At 36.7% G+C, this 20,143-nt stretch overlaps 1 protein-coding gene across 6 annotated transcripts in view; it reads left to right on the top strand.

Moving 5' to 3' along the window:
* Cul3 (cullin 3) overlaps positions 1 to 20,143 on the top strand; it is a 77,997-nt gene that overhangs the window by 21,801 nt on the left and 36,053 nt on the right. For 5 of the 6 annotated variants that reach the window (NM_001106923.2, XM_087565481.1, XM_087565477.1 and 2 more), the window contains 1 exon segment: positions 16,695 to 16,808. In NM_001106923.2, the coding sequence (NP_001100393.2) occupies positions 16,695 to 16,808 (114 nt within the window). 6 annotated transcript variants of the gene reach the window in all.

Here is a 20,143-nt window from a genome sequence, read left to right as displayed (position 1 = left end):
TCATGGAAAAAGTGAGTTTGAAGTCAGTGTTTAAGTGAATGATTTTTGGAATCTGAAATGTGCTTAAGTACATAATAAAGTCATAAGAATAATCCTGCCATGAGAAATGTTAAGGCTTAATGCAGTCCCATAACTGTTGTCTCAGCTTGGGTTGCCATGACAAATATCATAGCCCATATGGCTTGAACAACAGCTATTCACACACAGCTTTAGATACTATATACTATATAGCCCAAGACCAAGATAACCGTAGGGAGGGCTGTGTGTCTGGTTTGCACATAAATTCTTCCTTGCTTCATCTTCATATGGCAGAGAGAGACTATGAATCATGTACACAAAGGCTTTACCCTCAGTATGTTCTTGAGGACATGTGTTTAAGTTGATTATTCTAGATTTAAAGTTAAAAATTATGTCTATATACTAAACTCTGATTTTCTTATACATAATCTCTAATATGTCCCTACCATCTGAAATGTTTTATTTCCCCACAAATTTAAAAGCCTTTTCAAATGAGGAAGTTTACTGACTCTGCACATCTGTTCTGTGTTTCAGATAAATTAGGTTTCAACGTCTGTTAGTATTTTTGCTTTCTTTTAGTTTTGTCTTTTCTATTTTTATTCATTTTTATTCTTAGGGGAGAAAAAGTATAGCTACAGATAGAATGTTATTATATGAATGGGCCACTACCAAAGGAGAGTTGTTATTGGATAGAAGAGGTTAGTATACAGTAGCTCAAAATGCTTGTCTCTGGATGTAGTAAGTATCAGCTGCTTCAGTGAATAAATATTTGGCAATGCTAAGTATGATATAATGTATACAAGTATATTCTGCATGGAGTCAATATTACCTGTATTGTGTTGCATTGTATTTTCTTGTTTGTAGTTACTTGAACTATCCGCATAGTATAATAAGGTAGATAAATAGGTAAGTAGGAAAAGAGGTAGGTAGGTAGGCAGGCAGGCAGGCAGGTAAATGGATGGCTAGATAAATAAACATTAGTGCCAGTGTCTAACCAAGACCTATCTTTTCAGACGTGAAAAGAAATTGGATTTTTACATGAAGTTAGGCTGTTTTTATGTTGTTTTTAGTACTTAGACTTTTGTGATGAAAATAATCAGTATTGATAACATGTTTTTGTTAGAGCAATACAGACAATGAAGGTAGGTGAAGAGATGTTGTAGAGAAGACAGACTTATTAATTTGATTATTAAATATATTGTAGTTATTTATAATATACAATTATATATAAATAATTATTTTAATTATTAAAGTAGCTGTTTATTAATTTCAGAAATGTTTACAAAATTGAAAAAAGGTGAAAATAATCCAAGTGCTATATCTAGTCCAGTACTGGTAGTGTATTCTATCTCTAGAACATTTCCTGTTGGGAAACTGAGACCCAAAGAAATTATTAGTGAAATGCTTAAGACCACAAAGCAGAACATGGGATCTTAGGTCTTTGTGCCTTGTCATAAGAAAAATACAGTATTTTAGTAAGCATGAAAACATGAGTTTCTCACAGCTGTGTTCTTTCCTATTTCCTAAGAAATGGCAGTATAGCTAAAAAATAGTCCTGATGTTTTCTGTATTTAAGGAGTTTTACAAAAGTACTAGTTTGTGAGTGCCTCAGAAGTATCCTAGCTTTGTCATTACAGAATTTAGCATACTGAGTATTTCTTAGTTGTCAGGCTCTGAGTTGGATGTAAGGAATATATCAACAAAACATGTCTTACCTTTAGCCGTGGAATAAATGTTCTTAATTTTAAAATACAGTATAAGCATGATAAAGGAAAAATACTGAGAGTAACTGGATGGGTTAATTAGGGCTATTTGAAGATGTCGTGATGTAGTGATGGTGAAGTGGTGAGTGGGATTTAGAGATGAGCAAGACATGGTCCAAGACATGGTTGAAGAACACAAGGCAAAGAGAACGCCTGTCCATGCCAGAGAGTACTTTTGCTTTTCTGTACCTGTCTCTGTCACATTTTTAGCTTTTCTCTTGAGGCACAGAGAGCAGCAGTATGCCATTTCTAAGTGAATGCTTATGGTGGGATTCCAATGAAACTTGATTTTAAATAGCAGGACATCCTTTACCAATTCCTAAAGTCTTTACTCTCAGGAAATCTGCTCTTGACGATTTGTGTAAGAGTTGGTAGGTGCTGGGAACAGGACAAGATGAACTTGAAGAGAGTCAGAAACCATCATGCCAGATCTTGAAGCTATGGCAGAATTTTTAATTATATGTATGTTAGAAAGCCAACTGTGGTTAAACAAAATGGTGGCATGCTGTTATATTGGTTATTTTTTTTTTTTTTTTGGTTCTTTTTTTCGGAGCTGGGGACCGAACCCAGGGCCTTGCGCTTCCTAGGTAAGCGCTCTACCACTGAGCTAAATCCCCAGCCCCAGCTAAATCCCCAGCCCCTATATTGGTTATTAAAATCCTACTTGTGCTGTTGCTTGGAGAATTAAGAGGTCTTGAGAATCGAAGTGAAGACTAGGAAGATGTAATCCAGAATCTAATGATTTATACCCGTGATGGTAATAATATACACCAGCATAGTAAAAGCTACAGGACACAGATGTTGTCAGATACATGGGATCTTACATGTATAATTTTACCTGTAAAATTTACAATTTTTATAATTTTATTTATTTAATAAGTAACTTGGATAGAGCTGCAGTAGGGAAAGTACTAAATAGAAATGAGAACTGCAACAAGGTTAATAGACTAACTCTGCTTCTAGTGATCTTGAAAAAAAATTATTAGGCTTTTCTGGACTTTACTGATTCTAAAGTGAAGCATATTTATACTTTCTTAATCTTAACTATTTAGTTAAGTAAGGAGTTATGGCAAATTTTTGTTTGTTACTTTGGCTTTTTTCAGTAACTTAGAATTTTTTTTAATTTTTATGCATTTATGTATTGAGACAGTTTGAGTATATATATATCCTGGCTGACTTAGAATTCAATATTGTACAACAGACTAACCTTAAACCCACAGATACCCTCTTGCTTCTGGCTCCATTTCTGCCTTTGCCTCTGCCTCCTGACTGCAGGGATTAAAGGCATGCGTCATCATATCAGACTGTTTCTTTGTTTTGAGATAGAATCTTCCTGTATAATCCAGGTTTACCTCAGACTCTCTATCTTAAACTTTCTGAGTTAGGATGATGGGCAGACAACACCACATTTGGCACATTTAGGTTATTTAATTTAAGACTTGGAAACACATGGTTTCTGATGCATATTACTTATAATCTGAACCACAGATGTGTGTAGAGTAAAACCTTTTTCATTAAGTCCAAGAAGAAACTAGTTTTGATGTGATTTTATTATTGTCATGGCCTTTTTGTGCATTACAGGTTTTAGATTGACATTCTTGGATCTATGGGTTGTAATTCTGACCTTACTTCTAAATACTTTAGTTCACAGAAAGAGAAATTGGAACAGTAGAGGGACCAGAGTTTAAAATTTTAGATGACTTTCTTTCTTTTGAATTGATTTGAAAATGCTAAGTCTTACTTGGGTAACAAATAACTTGCTTCCTTCTTTTTTTCTTTTGGTTACCTTCTTGGTAGAAAATTGTATCTCTAAACCAGTTTCTCAGAGTCTTGATTTTTTTTTTCTCCCCCATATTTTAGGAGAGGAGAATTAATGTATTAAATATTGTATCTATAGATAGATGATTTAGGGAATGTTTATGTGAGGGTACTAGTTGTAGAAATGAAGTTGATAACTTTAAAGCTTTGAGTGTAGGCCAGTTAGTTGAATACTTAACTTTTTGAGTCTTCCTCTTCTTAGGCAAATGTAAAGCAGTGTAGAGAGATAGTCGAATTGCATATATACATGACATACAATGATAGCAACTATTAAGATGTGATTGGCAGAACAGTAGGAGAAAGATTTCTATCATATCTGCAGATTCATTGCCTCATTTCATTAATTTTAGTTTAGATGTCCAGTTTCTTCTCATCCATCCTAAAAAGAGTCCCTTCCAACAAGAAGCTTTAAAGAAAGTAATCAGAATTGGAGGACAAATCATTTTGTGTAGGAAATTCAAAGCAAGATACAAAAAGGAGGTCCATTTGGGGCAACTGTTAAAAGATAAAAATTTATCATGAAGACAGACAAATAACAGTTCCAGTAGGGAAATAATACCTGTGAAAGAAGTCAGGTGTGTATTTGCTCAGTGGGTAGGTGGCTGGAGTGGGAAGATCTTCAGAGGCATCTTTAGCAATGAGGTTGGCACGTGGGGATTGGACTTTGAAAAGTACTATAAGAGCTTTGGGTCTTAAGTATTCCTGGAAGGCGCCATTATTTTTAAATTTTTAAAAGAAGGTGACTGCAAATAGAGCTGACAGTATAAAGTGCTTAATGCTAACCCCATTCTATGCTTCATTGAATTTTACCTTAAGTTCTTGGGCTGTCTTATACTTTTAACTTAAAGCTTTTGGGAGAAACTGAGCCTGTTTTGTTGGATATTAGAGTTGTTTAAGGTGATAATAGAAATCAAAGGCTACCTGCTAGGAAGTAAATTCCCTTGATATAATGCATGGTGATAGTACCCAGAACACAGAAGAGTAACCTCAATGGAGTGATTGGAGCTAGGCCAGGGAGACGAGATTATTAGAGAATTGTATATAGAGTACCTGTAGGATATGAGATACATAGACCGTTGAATGGCTGCTGCTTTGAAAGATGGGGGTGGGGGTAGCTGTCAGAAGAACCAGGCTTAAAAATGATGCTATATGATATTTCTTCTGTAGTACCCATCACTTGTGCCTAATTTGTTAAGTAGTTTACAATCACAGTCAGGCACCTTTCTTCCATTTATTTCTATTAAGAGTTTTTGACTGTGGTCTTTTAATAAGTATGTGAATGAATGACCTTTTGATGAATAGTAGTAGATACACGTGAGACCTTTTGCTCACCTCTGTGACTCTTGGTTCATATGTAGTTTGCATTGGTCTGTTAAAAGAAGTCAGGAAAGTGGAAAGGATCATGTTTTTATAACCAAAATTTCCTGAGAGGCAGTTTATATTATGTGATTGGACTTAGACCTCCACCTACTCAGATTATTATTAAATACATGTTTGCCTGGAGTCAAACTCAGCGTCACTTTGGCATCAGGTGCCTTTACCTATTGAGCTATCTCACAAGCCCTGTGTTTTCTTTTTAAACAAAAACAAAAAACAAACCCTTCCTTTTTCTTTATGGTACTGTAATGTATTTAGAAATAATGATTCTCTGATGTGGATTAACACAAGTTTAGAGGTATTAGTAGTACTGGGAACTGAAGCTATAGTCTTGTACATGCTAGGCAGATGCTCTACCATTGAGTTGTATCCCAGCAGTGAAAGAATACTTGAAAACAAGAATGTTTTCTAAAGGGCTAGAGATACAGAGCAGTGTTATAAGCACTGGCTGGTCCTCCTCCCCCTCCTCCTTATTCTCCTTCTCTTGTTCTTACCATTAGTTTATTATTCACTTTACATCCTGATTGCTGCTCCTCCTCTCTTCTCCCAGTCCCACCCTCACAAGCCCCCATTACCACTTCTCCTTATCCTCAGAGAAGGGGACCCCCCTGCACATCCCGAACCACCCCACCCTAGGACATCAATATGCAGCATGGCTAGTCACATCCTCTCTTGCTGAGGCTACACAAGGTAGTCCAGCTAAGGGAAGGAGATCCAACAGCATGCAATAGAGTCAAAGACAGCCCTCCCCCTCACCGCCTCAATTGTTAGGGCACCCACAAAGAAGACCAAGGTGCACATCTGTTACAAATGTTTGGGGCACCTAGTTCCAGCCTCTGTATGCTCTTTAGTTGGTTCAGTCTCTGAGCCCCCACAGGCCAAAGTTAGTTGACTCTGTAGGTCTTCTTGTGGTGTCCCTGACCCTTCCTCCAGCTTGCTTGCTGCTCTCCTTAACACTTCCACACAGTCCCTTAGCTCTGCTTCATGTTTGCCTGTGAGTCTCTGCATCTACCTCCATCTGCTGCTGGATGAAGCCTCTCAGGAGACAGTCATGTTAGACTCCTGTCTGCAAGCATAGAGTAGCATTGATAGTGTCAGGGGTTGACTCTCTCCCATAAGATGGTTCTCAAGTTGTGCTAGTCATTGGTTGGCCATTCTCTCAATCTCTGCTCCATATTTATCCCTTGTGCATCTTGTAGGCAGAAGTTTTGGGTCAAAGGTTTTGTGGGTGGATTGATGTCCCCTCCCTCCACAGGAAGTCCTGCCTGGATATATAGGAGGTGGTAGTCACCTCAGTCTCCATATTCCTAGCTGCTAAGAGTCTCAGGGTAACCCTCATAGATTCCCAGGAGCCTCCCCTATCCTAGGTCTCCAACTAGTTCCAGAGATACCCCCCACCGACTTTTGGTTTCTTCCGAGCCTCCTCGTTCCGCACCCCTGATACTCATCCCCGTTCCCCTCTCATGCCCTTTCATATCCAGTTCCCTCCCTTCACCTCTAATATCTATTTAATTTTTTATTTCCTCTTCTGAGGGGAGATTCAAGCATCCTCCCTTGGGCCCTCTTTGTTACTTAACTGCTTTGGGTCTGAAGATTATAGCATGGTTATTGAATACTTTATGGCTAATATCCACTTGTGAGTGAGTACATTCCATGCGTGTCTTTCTTGGTCTGGGTTACCTCACTCAGTATGATATTTTCTAATTCCATCCATTTGCCTGCAAATTTCATGATGTCCTTGTTTGGGGGTTTTTTTGGTTTTTTTTTTTTTTCCTTTTTTTCTTTTCTTTTTTTCGGAGCTGGGGACCGAACCCAGGGCCTAGCGCTTACTAGGCAAACGCTCTACCACTGAGCTAAATCCCCAACCCCGATGTCCTTGTTTTTAATAATGGAGTAGTATTTCACTGTGTAAATAAATGTACTACTTTTTCTTTATCCGTTCTTCAGTTGAAGACATCTTGGTTGTTCCCAGTTTCTGGCTATTACAAATAAATAAAGCTGCTGTGGACATAGTTGAGCTAGTGTCCTTGTGGTATGGTGGAGCATCTTTCGAGAATGTGCCCAGGAGTGGTATAGCTGGGTCTTGGGGTAAAACTATGACCAATTTCCTGAGACAGTGCCAAATTGATTTCCAGAGTGAATGTACACGTTGCAGTGCCACCAACAGTGGAGGGGTGTTTCCCTTGCTCCACATCCTTGCCAGCATGCACTGTCACTTGATTCTTACCCATTCAGAGAGCTGTAAGATGGGATCAGAGTCGTCTTTCTTTGCATTTATTTCCTGATGACTCAGAACTTTGGGTATTAAAATACATCTTGGCCATTATAGATTTCTCTGTTAACAGAGTTCTTTTTAGCTCTGTACCCCATTTTTAAGTTGGGTTATTTGGCTTGTTGCCGTTTTCATATATACAGTATATTTTGTATATTAGTCCTATCAGATGTAGGATTGGTGAAGATCTTTCTTTTTCTTTTCTGTAGGCTGCCATTTTGTCCTATAGATGAACAAAAAGCCTTTCAGAAGCTTTTCAGTTTCATGAGGTCCCATATGTGAATCTTAGTGCCTGACCTATCAGTGTTCTGTTCAGGAAGTTATCTCCTAAACCAGTGCATTAAAGACTATTCCCCACTTTTTCTTCTATTTAGTATATCTGGTTTTATGTGGAAATCTTTGATCCACTTGGATTTAAGCTTTGTGCAAGTTGATAAGAATGGATCAATTTGCATTCTTCTACATGTAGACATCCAGTTAGACCAGACCATTTGTTAAAGGCACTTTCTTTTTTTCATTGAATGGTATTAACTTCTTTGTCAAAAATTAAGTGTCTATAGGTGTGTAGCTTTATTTCTGGGTCTTCTGTTTGATTCCATTGATCATTAGCCTGTTTTTATGCCAGTACCATGCAGTTTTTATTATTATTGCTCTGTAGTACATTCTGAAGTCAGGGACAGTGATGCATCCAGAAGTTCTTTTATTGTACAGGATTGTTTTAGATATCATAGGTTTTTGTTTTCCATGTAAAGTTGAGGATTGTTCTTTCAGGGTCTGTAAAGAATTGTGTTGGAATTTTGATGTGAATTGCATGGAAGCTGTAGATTGCTTTTAGTACAGTGGCCATTTTTACTACATTAATCCTACCTATCTCCATGAGCATGGGAGATCTTTCCAACTTCTGATATCTTTCTTAACTTCTTTCTTCAGAGACTCGAAATTCTTGCCATACAGGTCTTTCACTTGCTTGATTATAGTTACACCGAGATATTTTATATTATTTGTGTCGTGAAGGGTGTTGTTTCCCTGATTTCTTTCTTGGCCCATTCATCGTTTGTATAGAGGGCTACTGATTTGATTTTTTTTTTTTTTTAAATTTACACTCAACCACTTTGCTGAAAGTGTTTATCAGTTGTAGGAGTTCTGTGGTAGAATTTTGGGGGTCACTTATGTATGTATACTATCAACATTTGCAGATAGCAGTACATTTGCTTTTCTTCCTTTCCAATTTGTATCCTGTTGATCTCCTTTATTTGTCTTACTGCTCTAGCTAGAACTTCAAGTATATGGACAGACTGATTGATCTTCTAAGGGACTTCATTTGATTTCCAGTACCCAAAACCTCTGACACTCTCTTGCTTCTGCATTCACTGTGAGGCAAAAACATATATTCAGGCAAAACAAGTATGCATACAAAAACTGGAAATTTAAATTAATGCTTCTTAGAAGACTGGACAAGAAGAGCTTTTCTGGAAGAGGCACTTACTGCTAAGCTGGACAGCCTGAGTTCAGTTTCTGAGATCCACATGATGAAAGGAGAACTGGTTCTGGCAAGTTGTTCTCTGACCTTCCCATGCACACAAAATAAATAATTTCTTTCTCAAAAAGAATACTCAGAAGTACCAAGTTTCCATGCTTTTCTCTTTGCCCTAACATGCATATCTTAATGTATGAAATTATGAAAATGTACAAGCCCAGAACTTTATGTATCTTTTGAGTCTAAAACTAATTTTCCTATTCTTCTACTCTAGAGATTATAAAATGATTTAATGCATTTTATATCCCACTATAGCGTTGTTATAGCACCTCTCTTTGCCTGATGGAAGCTGTCACAAGTCTGTCAGTATAAGATAGGTTTTGTTTATTCTTTCGAATGGTAGCTGTTATTTGATGACTTCATTTTAAAGTCATTGGGATGATATTTCTAATTCCTACCTTTATTCTTAACAGTTAATGGAAAGTAATTAGAATGATATAGCCAACCTACCTACTGATGAGTTTTATGACAGACATTCAGAAAGCTCATTCATGGATTTTTGGAAAGTTAAAAAAGCTACACAATGTAAATTCCATTTTCTTAGCCTTGATAGATGTTTGGTTTGAGATACAGACATCTAAAGAAGTAAGTGAATAATGGCAACATCCATTCACCAAGTTTATGTTGAAGATAGAAGTAATTGGAGTTTTGGCCTTGTGCATTAACTAATGTTACTATTTCTGTTTTAGAGGAAAGGATAGCAATACCTGTAGTCTTAAGGGCTGACACTGCCCTTATTGTATGAATAGGATATATAACTGTAGGCTGTTTAATAGCATTCCTTTGAAAAATGTGTTAAGTAACAAGGACTCTACCTAACCACATACACTTAATTACAAGACTCACATTTGTAAGTAGAAATAGATGGGGTTTTTTGTAGGTCATGAAATGTTAGGTGCCATTATTTATTACACTGTTGTCCTTAAATGAAATGATCAACGTGCCTTAGAGTTATTTAGCAGGCATTTAGTGACTGTTATTTCAAAATTCCTAGAAAATCCTCTTTAAACACAAAAATAATAAAAATCATATTTGACTCTTCTCCCCCCACCCCCCCCCCCCCCCCCCCCGGAGCTGGGGACCGAACCCAGGGCCTTGAGCTTGCTAGGCAAGCGCTCTACCACTGAGCTAAATCCCCAACCCCCCTATATTTGACTCTTATTAGTAAGGCACCTCGGGCATGATAGGAAATCACAGGTATGATTAATCACAATCATACTTTATGTAAGAAACAGACTGTAGATGAGACCAAGTAAGTGACTTGGTTAGAGACCCTGCATACAGTTGTCTGAAAAATGATTATTTTGGTTATTTTGGTCTCTTAGTGATGATTAATACCACAGATTTCTAGGATAATATGCCCAGAGTTATGCCTTTGTTGTACTTTTTTAATGTTCTTGGCATAATTAATATGTATTCCACATAATTCATGCCCCATTTTAATTGTGTGTTTGTTTTCCAGTGAACGAAATAAAGAGATTTGTCTATTTTTGGACTAAGTATTGCCTTGTAATTTGAGTATTAAAGGAAGTCCTCCACTTTTTACTTCTACTTTGTTACTAATTATATAGCTTTGCTACAGTTTTGGTAAGCTTTAGAATTATATACTTACTTTGTTTTAGGAGGTGATTTCTGTTTTATCTGGGCATTTGATTAAAATTGGTTCTTTGGGATTTTAACTGTGGGCATTACAATTTAAAAGGTGAGCGTTTTATTAATGGTTAAAATTGTGTGTTGGAGAGTGGAATATTCTGGCAGATTATCTCATTGTGGTCTAGTATCATTCTTCTTGTCCATCTGTAGGAACTCTTGGATATAGAAACTCAAGAACAAAGAATTGGGTATTTCGTCCCTTGTTTTGTCAGGTCCCATTCTGTGTGCCAGGAGCTTCAATGACTTAAGAATATGTATATTGTAGCTTGAACTTAGTTTGTAGGTGAACAGGTTTTATTACTGAAAAATAAAAGATTTCCATTTGATTCAGTAATTCTACTTTAATCATAGCTAAAGTTGAAACTTTTAAAAATGTAAGAAAAAGCTGTATTCACAGAAATAAATAATATGCAAACCTAGTTTGTTATAGTATTAGTTTAATATGTTGAAGTTATTTAATCCAACATTTTTGACATTAAAGTTGTTTTAACAGTGCTTGTTGAATTGTAGTTTATGACAAGGTCCAACTTGAGAATTTTATTACCAAATTTTTAATGAACATAAACAAATTAGCTTTTATTTTCATGCATAGTTCTTTATGAGTTTTAGCATGTATTCAGATTGATGCAACACCACACTTTCAGTGTGGAACAGTTCCTTTACCCCACAGAACTCTGAATACTCCCTTCATAGTCATGCATTCCTTGTCCTCTTGTCTCTGTACTGATCAGTTCTCTTTTCACTATAATCTTGTATTTTAAAGAATGTTTTGTGACTGGCATCACAGTTCACTACCTTAAGTGACCAGCTTCTTTGAGTGTAATTATTTCTACCAATTCAGGTGATTCCTTTTGTTAATGATCAACTTATACTCTGTTGTCTCAGAGTATTACCATTTGTTCACCCAATTACCGGTGTTTAATGAACAATGATTCTTGTATACAGCTTTTTGAGATTGTGAATAAAGCTTATAAATATGTATTCAAACTTGGTATGAATAAATTTTAATTCCTCTGGGATATTTAGAAGTGAGATTATTGGGGCATATGATAAGTGTGTATGTATATGACTTCATAAAAATGCCTAGTTCCATATATGGCTGTATTAATATACTTTCATTTGCTCTATATTTTTGCCAGCACTTGATACTGTCAGCTTACTTTAGAGTTCTAGCATAGTTAATAGTTTCTCCTTGAAAAATTGCCTTCTGCTTTTCCTCTTCTATGAAGTGTCGGTTCAAGACGTGTCAATTTTTTTTTTTTTTTTTTTTTTTTTTGGTTCTTTTTTTCGGAGCTGGGGACCGAACCCAGGGCCTTGCGCTTCCTAGGTAAGCGCTCTACCACTGAGCTAAATCCCCAGCCCAAGACGTGTCAATTTTTAAAATTGAGTTCTTTGCCTTCTTTTTTGAGTTGTATGATTTATTTATTTAGTTATTTTTCTCCTCATAGTTTGTGGCTTTACAAATCAGGATGACAGTTAAAATTCTCACATGATATATTTTCATTATGATATAGCTCTTTCTCCATGATGCTTTGCAAATACAATCAATATTATCAGGAGCCAGAATTGTGTAAATACTGTTACAGCAATATAAGAACAGTGATATTGAAGTAGTGCAAAAGCTAGCAGAACTGGCCTGCTCCTTTAAGCCAGTGGTCTTCTGCACCTGGACCTTACCAGAGTTGCCTAGGTGGCACTTTACTTTAGTGTGTCTGCCTTTGGATTTAGGATGGCCTCAGAATTTGTTTAAATATTTGTTTTTCAGAGAAATTTAGATTTTTAGCAAAATAAGGGAAGGTACAATAATTTCTTATGTACTGGCTCTCACTGCCTCCACCTCAGTGAGCATTCCTTATAGAGTGGTACATTTGTTAACCAGTACTGATACCTCATTACCACCCAGAGCCCATAGTTAACATAAGCCTTAGTGTGAACTGATTCTGTGGGTTTAAATGTGGGGGTGTGTGTAACTGTTAAACTCTGCTGAATTCTTCGACTACAACCCCTCCATCCCCCAATCTTTCTGTACTGACAATCTAATATTTTACTGATTTCTTAGTTTTGCCTTTCCCAGAATGTCATGTAATTGTAGTCAAACAGCATGTAGCTTGACTGTTTGCTTGACTGATGCATTTAAGTCTCTTCTTCACATCCTGGTTCCGTATTTCCTGCTTAGTGCTTAGTAGTATTTCACTGTTTGCATGTGCCACCATCTGTTGATTTTTGTATTGAAGGGAACAAGACTTTTGTTTGTTCTCAGTGAAAACTGCTTACTTGCATTCCTGTCAACAGTGAATTAGAGGCTTCCTGTTCCACAGATTTGTCAACGTGTATTTGTTAGGTTTTGCCTTTAGTCATGGAATAGGCATGTATGATCACTGCAGTATTATCCCTAGTGGCCTGGTGTTGAATATTTTTTCATACGGTTATTTGCTGTCAGATTATCTTTAGTTAGATACCTTTTGTTGCCCATTTTAAAAGTAGGGCTATTTAGTATTTTGTTAAATTTTTAAAGTTGCTTGTATGCTTTGAATTATAATCTTTTATCAGATAGGTCTTTATAGCCAGTGGTGGTCTTCTCATTCTCTTGACTGTAATCTACTTTTCAAAAGTTGTTAAGTGGTTTTAATTTTCTGCAGACTGATCCACTGTATTGTGAGACTCTTATTCTTTTGCAAAGCCAAGTACCACACACAGCCATTAGTTCTCCACTGCTTGTTTTCCTCTCATCACAGTTGGTCCCATCTTACTCTTAACTTCTGACGTGGTTACTTCTTCGTGTTTCTTCTTGTGTTGCTCTTCAAATGTCAACTCTTCACCTGGATGAATTTGATGTAAGTTTTCTTTCAGTATTTGGTGTATAGTAGTCCCTTTATTCAGTACTGCCTCTGCAGCAGGTTCTGGTCGCTTGCCTTGCTGCTGGAAAAAAAGTAATGGTGATATTAGTAGGTTAACAACAGTGTTAGAACACAGGTACATGTTGCTCTCTGTTCCTAATTTTTATGTTAATTTTGAAAACAAGTCACTTACTAACAATGTGCATTTTAGTTTCTGTGTCAACTTAACCTTCCTTCAAAAAGCTGTTAGTTTTTATTAAAGTTAATTTTAATCTTATTTTTACTTTTGCATTTGAATAAATATTTTCACTTTTATTACTTAAGGATAGGAAAATTATGTAGGAAATTGTTAAAAGAATTTTCTTACAATATAGTCTGGAATAAATATGAATAGAATAACAGCTGTGTCTAAGATACTTCGTTTTTTGTTAGGTTTTGCATATGTGCCCAGTTGTTAAAAAAATAATCATGGGTCTGGGGAGAAAAGTCAGGACTTAAGAATACTTGCTGCTCCTGCAGAAAACCTTGGTTTGTATCCCAACAAGTCTTTAATCAATAAAACAATCATAAAACAGATTTTAGTCAGGTATTTTCTACCTGGTAAAAGCTCACTATAACTGATTGTCGGTCTGGTGTTTTGAAAAATGATGCAAATGGCACAATCATTTGTGATGCCTATGCTGGTTGATGTCTTTTTAATTTTGCTCGGAGGCTGCTTATCATAGGTACTTTTCTGTTACTGTAATAAAACATCATGACGAATGCAACATATAAAGGGAAGAGTTTATTTAGGGCTTATGGTTCCAGGGTTTAGGATTGATAATGATGGGACAGCATGGCAGCAGACATGACAGCAGCCACAGAGGCCAGAACAACTGAGATAGCTCATGTCTCAAACCGCAGAAAGGAAACTTTGAAAGAGCTCTCTAGAAACAGCACTTTTGAGGCTTTTGAATCCTCAAAGTAGGTTCCAGCAACATACTCTCTCCAGCAGGAACAAACTTCTAATCTTACAGCCATCAAAAAGTGACTAAGTATTCTCATGTCAAGAATTATGGAGAACATCTCAATCAAACTACTACACTGATATGAATGGTAAACATTATATTATATGAAATATATGCTGCTACATTTTCAAGTATATAATTCAGTACATTTTAGAACATTTTGTAATACTAACTTCTTATTAGATTGTCAGTTTTTCATTCATTGAACAAATGTGTCAAGTGCATTAAAGAACAACTTCCTAAATTGAAATGAATACCCAGTCAGGTGTAACTCATGCCCTTAACTCCAGCACTCAGGAGGCAGAAACAAATTGGATTTCTGAGTTTGAGGCCAGGCTAATCTACCAAGCTAGTTCCAGGAAAGCCATGGCTATACCAAGAAACTGTCTCAAATAAACAAAAATAAGAGAAAGAAAAGTAAGAAGAAAATGTTTGTTCACTTTTAACGATAATTGGCCAGATGTTTTGGTATTTGGAATATGTGATTTTCATATGTAGATTGTATAAGGTTTTTGGTTTGGTGAAGGTCTTTCTATGTAATCCAAAGCTATCTTTGGAACTCAGGATCATCTGTCTCCTCCCAGTGCTTGGGTCCTTAATAGTCCTGTGAAGTATAAGAAGCTTGATGAAGACTGTTTCAAGATGCTGCTTTTTTATGTGATATGTATGTGTTCCCTACTTTGCATCTTACAAGCTCTAGACTTAATACTTGTATATTTACTCATTAATATATAATTTTACAAATTTGTCCCTGTTGTGTGAAAGTATTTCATTATCACAGCCCTATTAACTAACATTTTTTTCCTCTTTTGATCATAGTCAGTATACTCGTAGAGCAAATCTAGGGGCCATACTTTAAAATTAAGGTATTCAATCTTAAAGCAAAAACTAAATAGACCAATTTCTGGGTTTATGCCTAGTAGTTTTCATACTGTACATTGGGTAGGTTATATGTATGATCCCATTATTAAAATGTAATAGCTGCCTTTCTCCAGCATATAAGAAAAAAATGAGATAGTACTTCCTGTCAAGTCTGATTTTCTGAGTTCAATCCCCAGGATTTAATGTGATGGATATAGAGAACCAACTTTACAACCAATTTTGTGACCTCCACATGGACAAAGTGTCACCTATACCCCCTTACACACACACACACACACACACACACAGAAAGAAAGACAGACAGACAGACAGACAGACAGACATGTTTCCTGGCTTTAATCTGTTGTACATTGAGGGCATTCTATATGTTTGATCTTTGCTTCTACCCATTTAATTAATCTCCTGTGAAATGGCATTTTATTTATATGCACTTACAACTCAGATTTATAGATATGTATATCTGAATTCATTACTTCATGTGTTTCAAAATGGCTTGAGATTTTCCCTAACCTGACAAGGTTTAACATATGTTTTGTGTTACAAAATTGTTTAGACTAGAGTTAATGAGAATTGTGTTGGTCCATGGAAGACATTGTAATTAAGTATTTGTGGAGGTTGGCAGCATAGAACTGTTTTCTTGTCCTCTTGGATTGCTTCCTTATCCCCCATAGCAACCAAATTCTGTAAGTTTTGGTTGGCTCCCGTATTGTGAAATCTGCGTGCACACACCATCCTCTGTACTCTAACTCATGTCTAAGTTACATACAGTGAGTAGAGTGCAGATGTTTCAAAAGGCTTTTATGCTGTGTTGTTTTGGGAATGATAACAAGGATGAGAGGTGTACACATTTTTAGAACACAGACGTTTTCTCCCAAATATTTGATAAATTGTTGCTTGAATCTGTGGATGTGGGACATACAGATATGAAGGTCTAACTGAAATTTCAAAGAATTATACAAATTTGGGATTCAACTACATTACTTCATTCTAAAGTTAGAAGCATAGAACAAGTTTTTCTGGGCAAATAATCTTTTCATTGAGCTGATAGCGACAGCAGGAAATGTTAACTGGAGATTGTGGTAGCTAGCTTGTAGATTAGGAAAGGGAAAAATAGTGGTCTTTTGTTATGATTGGACTAAGAAGACATTTTCAGATATGAGGGAACTTCCTAAAAATACTAGCTTGTTAAAGTGACTGATAGTTGATCTGATCTTCTATACACCAAACACTGTATTATTTGTAGAGGAAGAACACTTAAAAGAGGCATTCTGCTATCATGGAGGCATTTAAATTTTAGTGGAAGAAGCAATAACTAAATAGGTAATATAGATAGGTAGTAGTAGGAAGAAAAGTGAAGCAGAGAGTAAAAAAGTAGAGAGAAATAGAGGGTATTTAGAAAGAGAGTGTATATAGAGAGATAGAGATAGTATCTGTGGAGAGATTATATGAAATAGTATAGGTGGGAGAGGTGCATGTATTTGTATGAGTGTTTATGTGCGTAAATAAACTAATAAACTGTTCTGTTAATAGGTGCGAGAAGATGTACTAAATTCATTGAATAACAACTTTCTTCAAACACTAAATCAAGCTTGGAATGATCATCAAACAGCCATGGTGATGATTAGAGACATACTAATGTATATGGTAAGTAGAGTGTTTCTTGTCTTTCTTTTAAAAAGTCCAACATTTAAAAGCAACGACTTTCTGTCAATTTTAGTTGAGTGCTGGCTAGATTTTTGTTGACAGTAGTTTGGGGTTTTGTTTCTTTCTTTTTTTTTTTTTAAAAGGACTGTTTTCTATAGGAGTGTTTCTCTGCATGCTTGTATGTATGCCATGTCCTGCAGTGACCATAGAGGTCAGAGGACATTGTATCTATTTCCAAGAACTGGGGTACAGGTAGTTGTGAGCCACCATGTGGGCAGTAGGAACCGAAACTCAGGTCCTCTGCAAGAGCAGCAAGTACTCTTTACCACCGAGCCATCTCTCCATGTCCTGGTTTTTGAATTCTAAGTAAAAATACTTCCTTTGTAAAGGCTACCTGTGTGTCAGTGAAATCCTAATCATGTGCGCTCATATAACATTAGAGTAAAACACTAAAAAGGCACAAAATTGGAGAGGTGAGACACCTCGGTGGTAAATACTTGGCAAGCAAGCAAGAAGGCTGGGGTTTGGCTCCCCAGGACCCATACCAGTGCTGAGTGGGTATGGTGGCTCATTTGTAGTTCCAGCTTTAAAAGGTGGGGGTAGGCTCCCCAGAAAAATCTAAGTAGCTACACTATCTGTATTGGCAAATTCTGAGTTTGGTTGAGAGACCTTGCCCCCAAAAGAATGCAGAGAAAGAATTGGACCTCCACAGGCGTATGCATCTGCATTACTAGGTTTGAGCATGCATATGAAAAAGAGAGGAAAACAATGTTTTCTTAACATTTAGCATTGTGCTTCAAAAAATAAGTATTAAAAAAGCTGTTCTTAATACTTCTTCCTGAGGTAAAGGTAGTTAAATGACAATATGTGTTGAAAGCCAAATCTTCTAAGTTTATAAAACATAACTATAAATATTTTCAATGACAAAAGTCCCCCATATAATAGAAAGTTCCTCATAGTTAGATTTTTCATAGCTGCTGTCCATCTCTTTTGTAAATACTTGCAGTATATGACTGCAGTCAGTCTGTGCTTTATTGGTGTTGCTGGTTTTCATTTTTTATCAGTCAAAAAAGATCTTTAGAAAAATGGCTTGGGAAACCTTGGATTTCCCTCCTTCCCTCTTTCCCTCCTTCCCTCCTTCCCTCCTTCCCTCCCCCCTCCCCTCCTTTGCTGCCTGCCTCCCTGCCTCCCTGCCTCTCTGCCTCTCTCCAGGGTTTCTCTTTGTAACCTGCCTGTAGTGGAAATCACCCTGTAGACTAGGACAGCTCAAACTCAGAGATCACCTGTCTCCCAAATGTTCAGGTTAAAGCTTTGCACCTAGCCTGAGATTTTTACTCTCAATTAAAAAATACTTGTACGCTTACAGAATAAATCTAAATTATTTCAGCTTATTATGCTACAACAAAATTAGTAAGTCTAATGACTTGTTATCCATGTTTTTTTTTTCTTTGCTTATGTTCATGTATGTCTGTCTTTGCTTTGCCTGCATGTATGTCTGTTCACCATGTGCATGCAGTGTCTTTGGAAGCCAGAAAAGAGCTTTGAATCCTGTGAAACAGAAGTTACAGTTGTAAACAGTGTAGGTACTGTTAATCTGACCTAGGTCCTCTAAAAAAAAAACAACCAGTGCTCTTGACCATGGAGCTATCTCTCCAGACCTTGTCAGTGTTTATGTTGGAGAATTGACATAATGATTTTAGTTTAAGCCTTTAATTTACTCTCTTCAGTTTTATTTTCGGGTCTTCAGGTGCAGTATGAAAAGAAAAGCTTGTCCTAGTTTAGTTCTTAATAGAATAAAGCAATTTGGAAAATATTTCCAATGAGAACAAGCAAGAAGAGTTTTGTTTGTTTTGTTCTGCTGAATAAATTCAGGCAGATTTTATGAGGTCTCCTAGTGGCAAAGAGGGAGAGGCCACCTTATTTTTCAGGGGTGAAATCAAAGTTCAACCAAAGTAACTAGTCTCTTGAGTGTCACATTCTTCCCGGTTATAGGTTCAGCTTGTGTTAACAATTTGAGGATAAATGAGATTGCATGTGAAAACAAATGTCTGACATTCAAGTGTGAAGGAAGCTGGCAACTCTTGTCCTTGCAGTTTTAATAGGAGTGAGCCTTTAAATTCAGTACAGCTGTCTAACACAAGTATACAGCCACCAGGAATTGGAATTTTATTAGCCATTGTCTCTTAATGAACTTTTAAATTTATGCTTAATAATTTTAAAAATTTATTTCATTTCCATTTTCAAAAACAATGAAATCTCAAGGCTTGTGTACTGGCTCTAGTCTTTACATGACTATGTCACACAGTAAGTTCATGCCACATTTTGCTCATTTCTAGAGTGAAAAATTACAGTTGGGTACTATTGGGGTTTAGATGAACCATGTATTGTAGAACATAGCCTAGTAATAAACTCAGCTAATTATCCCTTAATGCTTTTGATAATGCACATGGTAGCACAATAATAACTAGATGAATCCAGTGACTTACCTTACCATTTCAGATGCTCTACTAGAGGAAACCTCATACTAGAGGGATCAGTGTCAGGACTTGTCCACTGTCATAGACCTTCTGGTAGCCCTCTCCCTTGCCTGGCTTCCCCCCCCCGGTTTGAGTTCTTTCCTGACTATTGCTCATCAGTCTTCAGCTCTGTCCTTTGGCTTCCTTCCTGGAAAAGGTCTTACTTACTATCTCCCTCTCAGAAAAGAAAAAAGGTAGGACCTATGTGTTTCTTTTTCCTTTTCTTTCTTTCTTTTCTTTTTCCACTTGTATTAATGCCAGAAGACATCTCCTTATGACATAGGCCAGTTTTTTTTTTTGTTTTTTTAACCTGTGTCAGGGATCATATCTCCTACTATCTGGTTTGTACCCTTAAGTGCTTGGGAGTTGTAATGTTTTTATTGATTCCATAAATGTTTGTCATGTTCAAGCCATGCATGCTTTGGATAAAATTCAGCTACATTTTTCTGATGAACTACCATCTTCCAGGGGTGGTTTTGTTTTATTTTGTTTTGCTTGCTTGTTTGTTTTGCTTCTCAAGATAGGATTTCTCTGTGTAACTGCCCTGACTGTCCTAGACCCTGCCTTTTGTAGACTAGGCTTGCCTCACACTCACAGAGATCCGCCTGCTTCTGCCTCCCAAGCTCTAGGAATAAAGGCTTATACTACTACTGCCCAGCTCTCCCAGGGTCCTTATCTTCCTTTCAGGTAAATGTCTGATTAACAAATGTTGAAACTTGCTCTCTGTTTTTATATTCACTCTAAACATATCCCAGTTCAGTATCTACCTCAGTTTTTGTTCAGTGTTCAGTTTCGTCCTTACTGGGATCACCATGGAGA

The sequence above is a fragment of the Rattus norvegicus genome, chromosome 9 (genome assembly GCF_021556685.1).
Source record: "Rattus norvegicus strain SHRSP/BbbUtx chromosome 9, alternate assembly SHRSP_T2T, whole genome shotgun sequence".
In the NCBI taxonomy this organism is placed as follows: domain Eukaryota; kingdom Metazoa; phylum Chordata; class Mammalia; order Rodentia; family Muridae; genus Rattus; species Rattus norvegicus.
The sequence above is the reverse complement of the archived record's forward strand: the minus strand, read 5'-3'. Positions and strand labels throughout refer to the sequence as shown.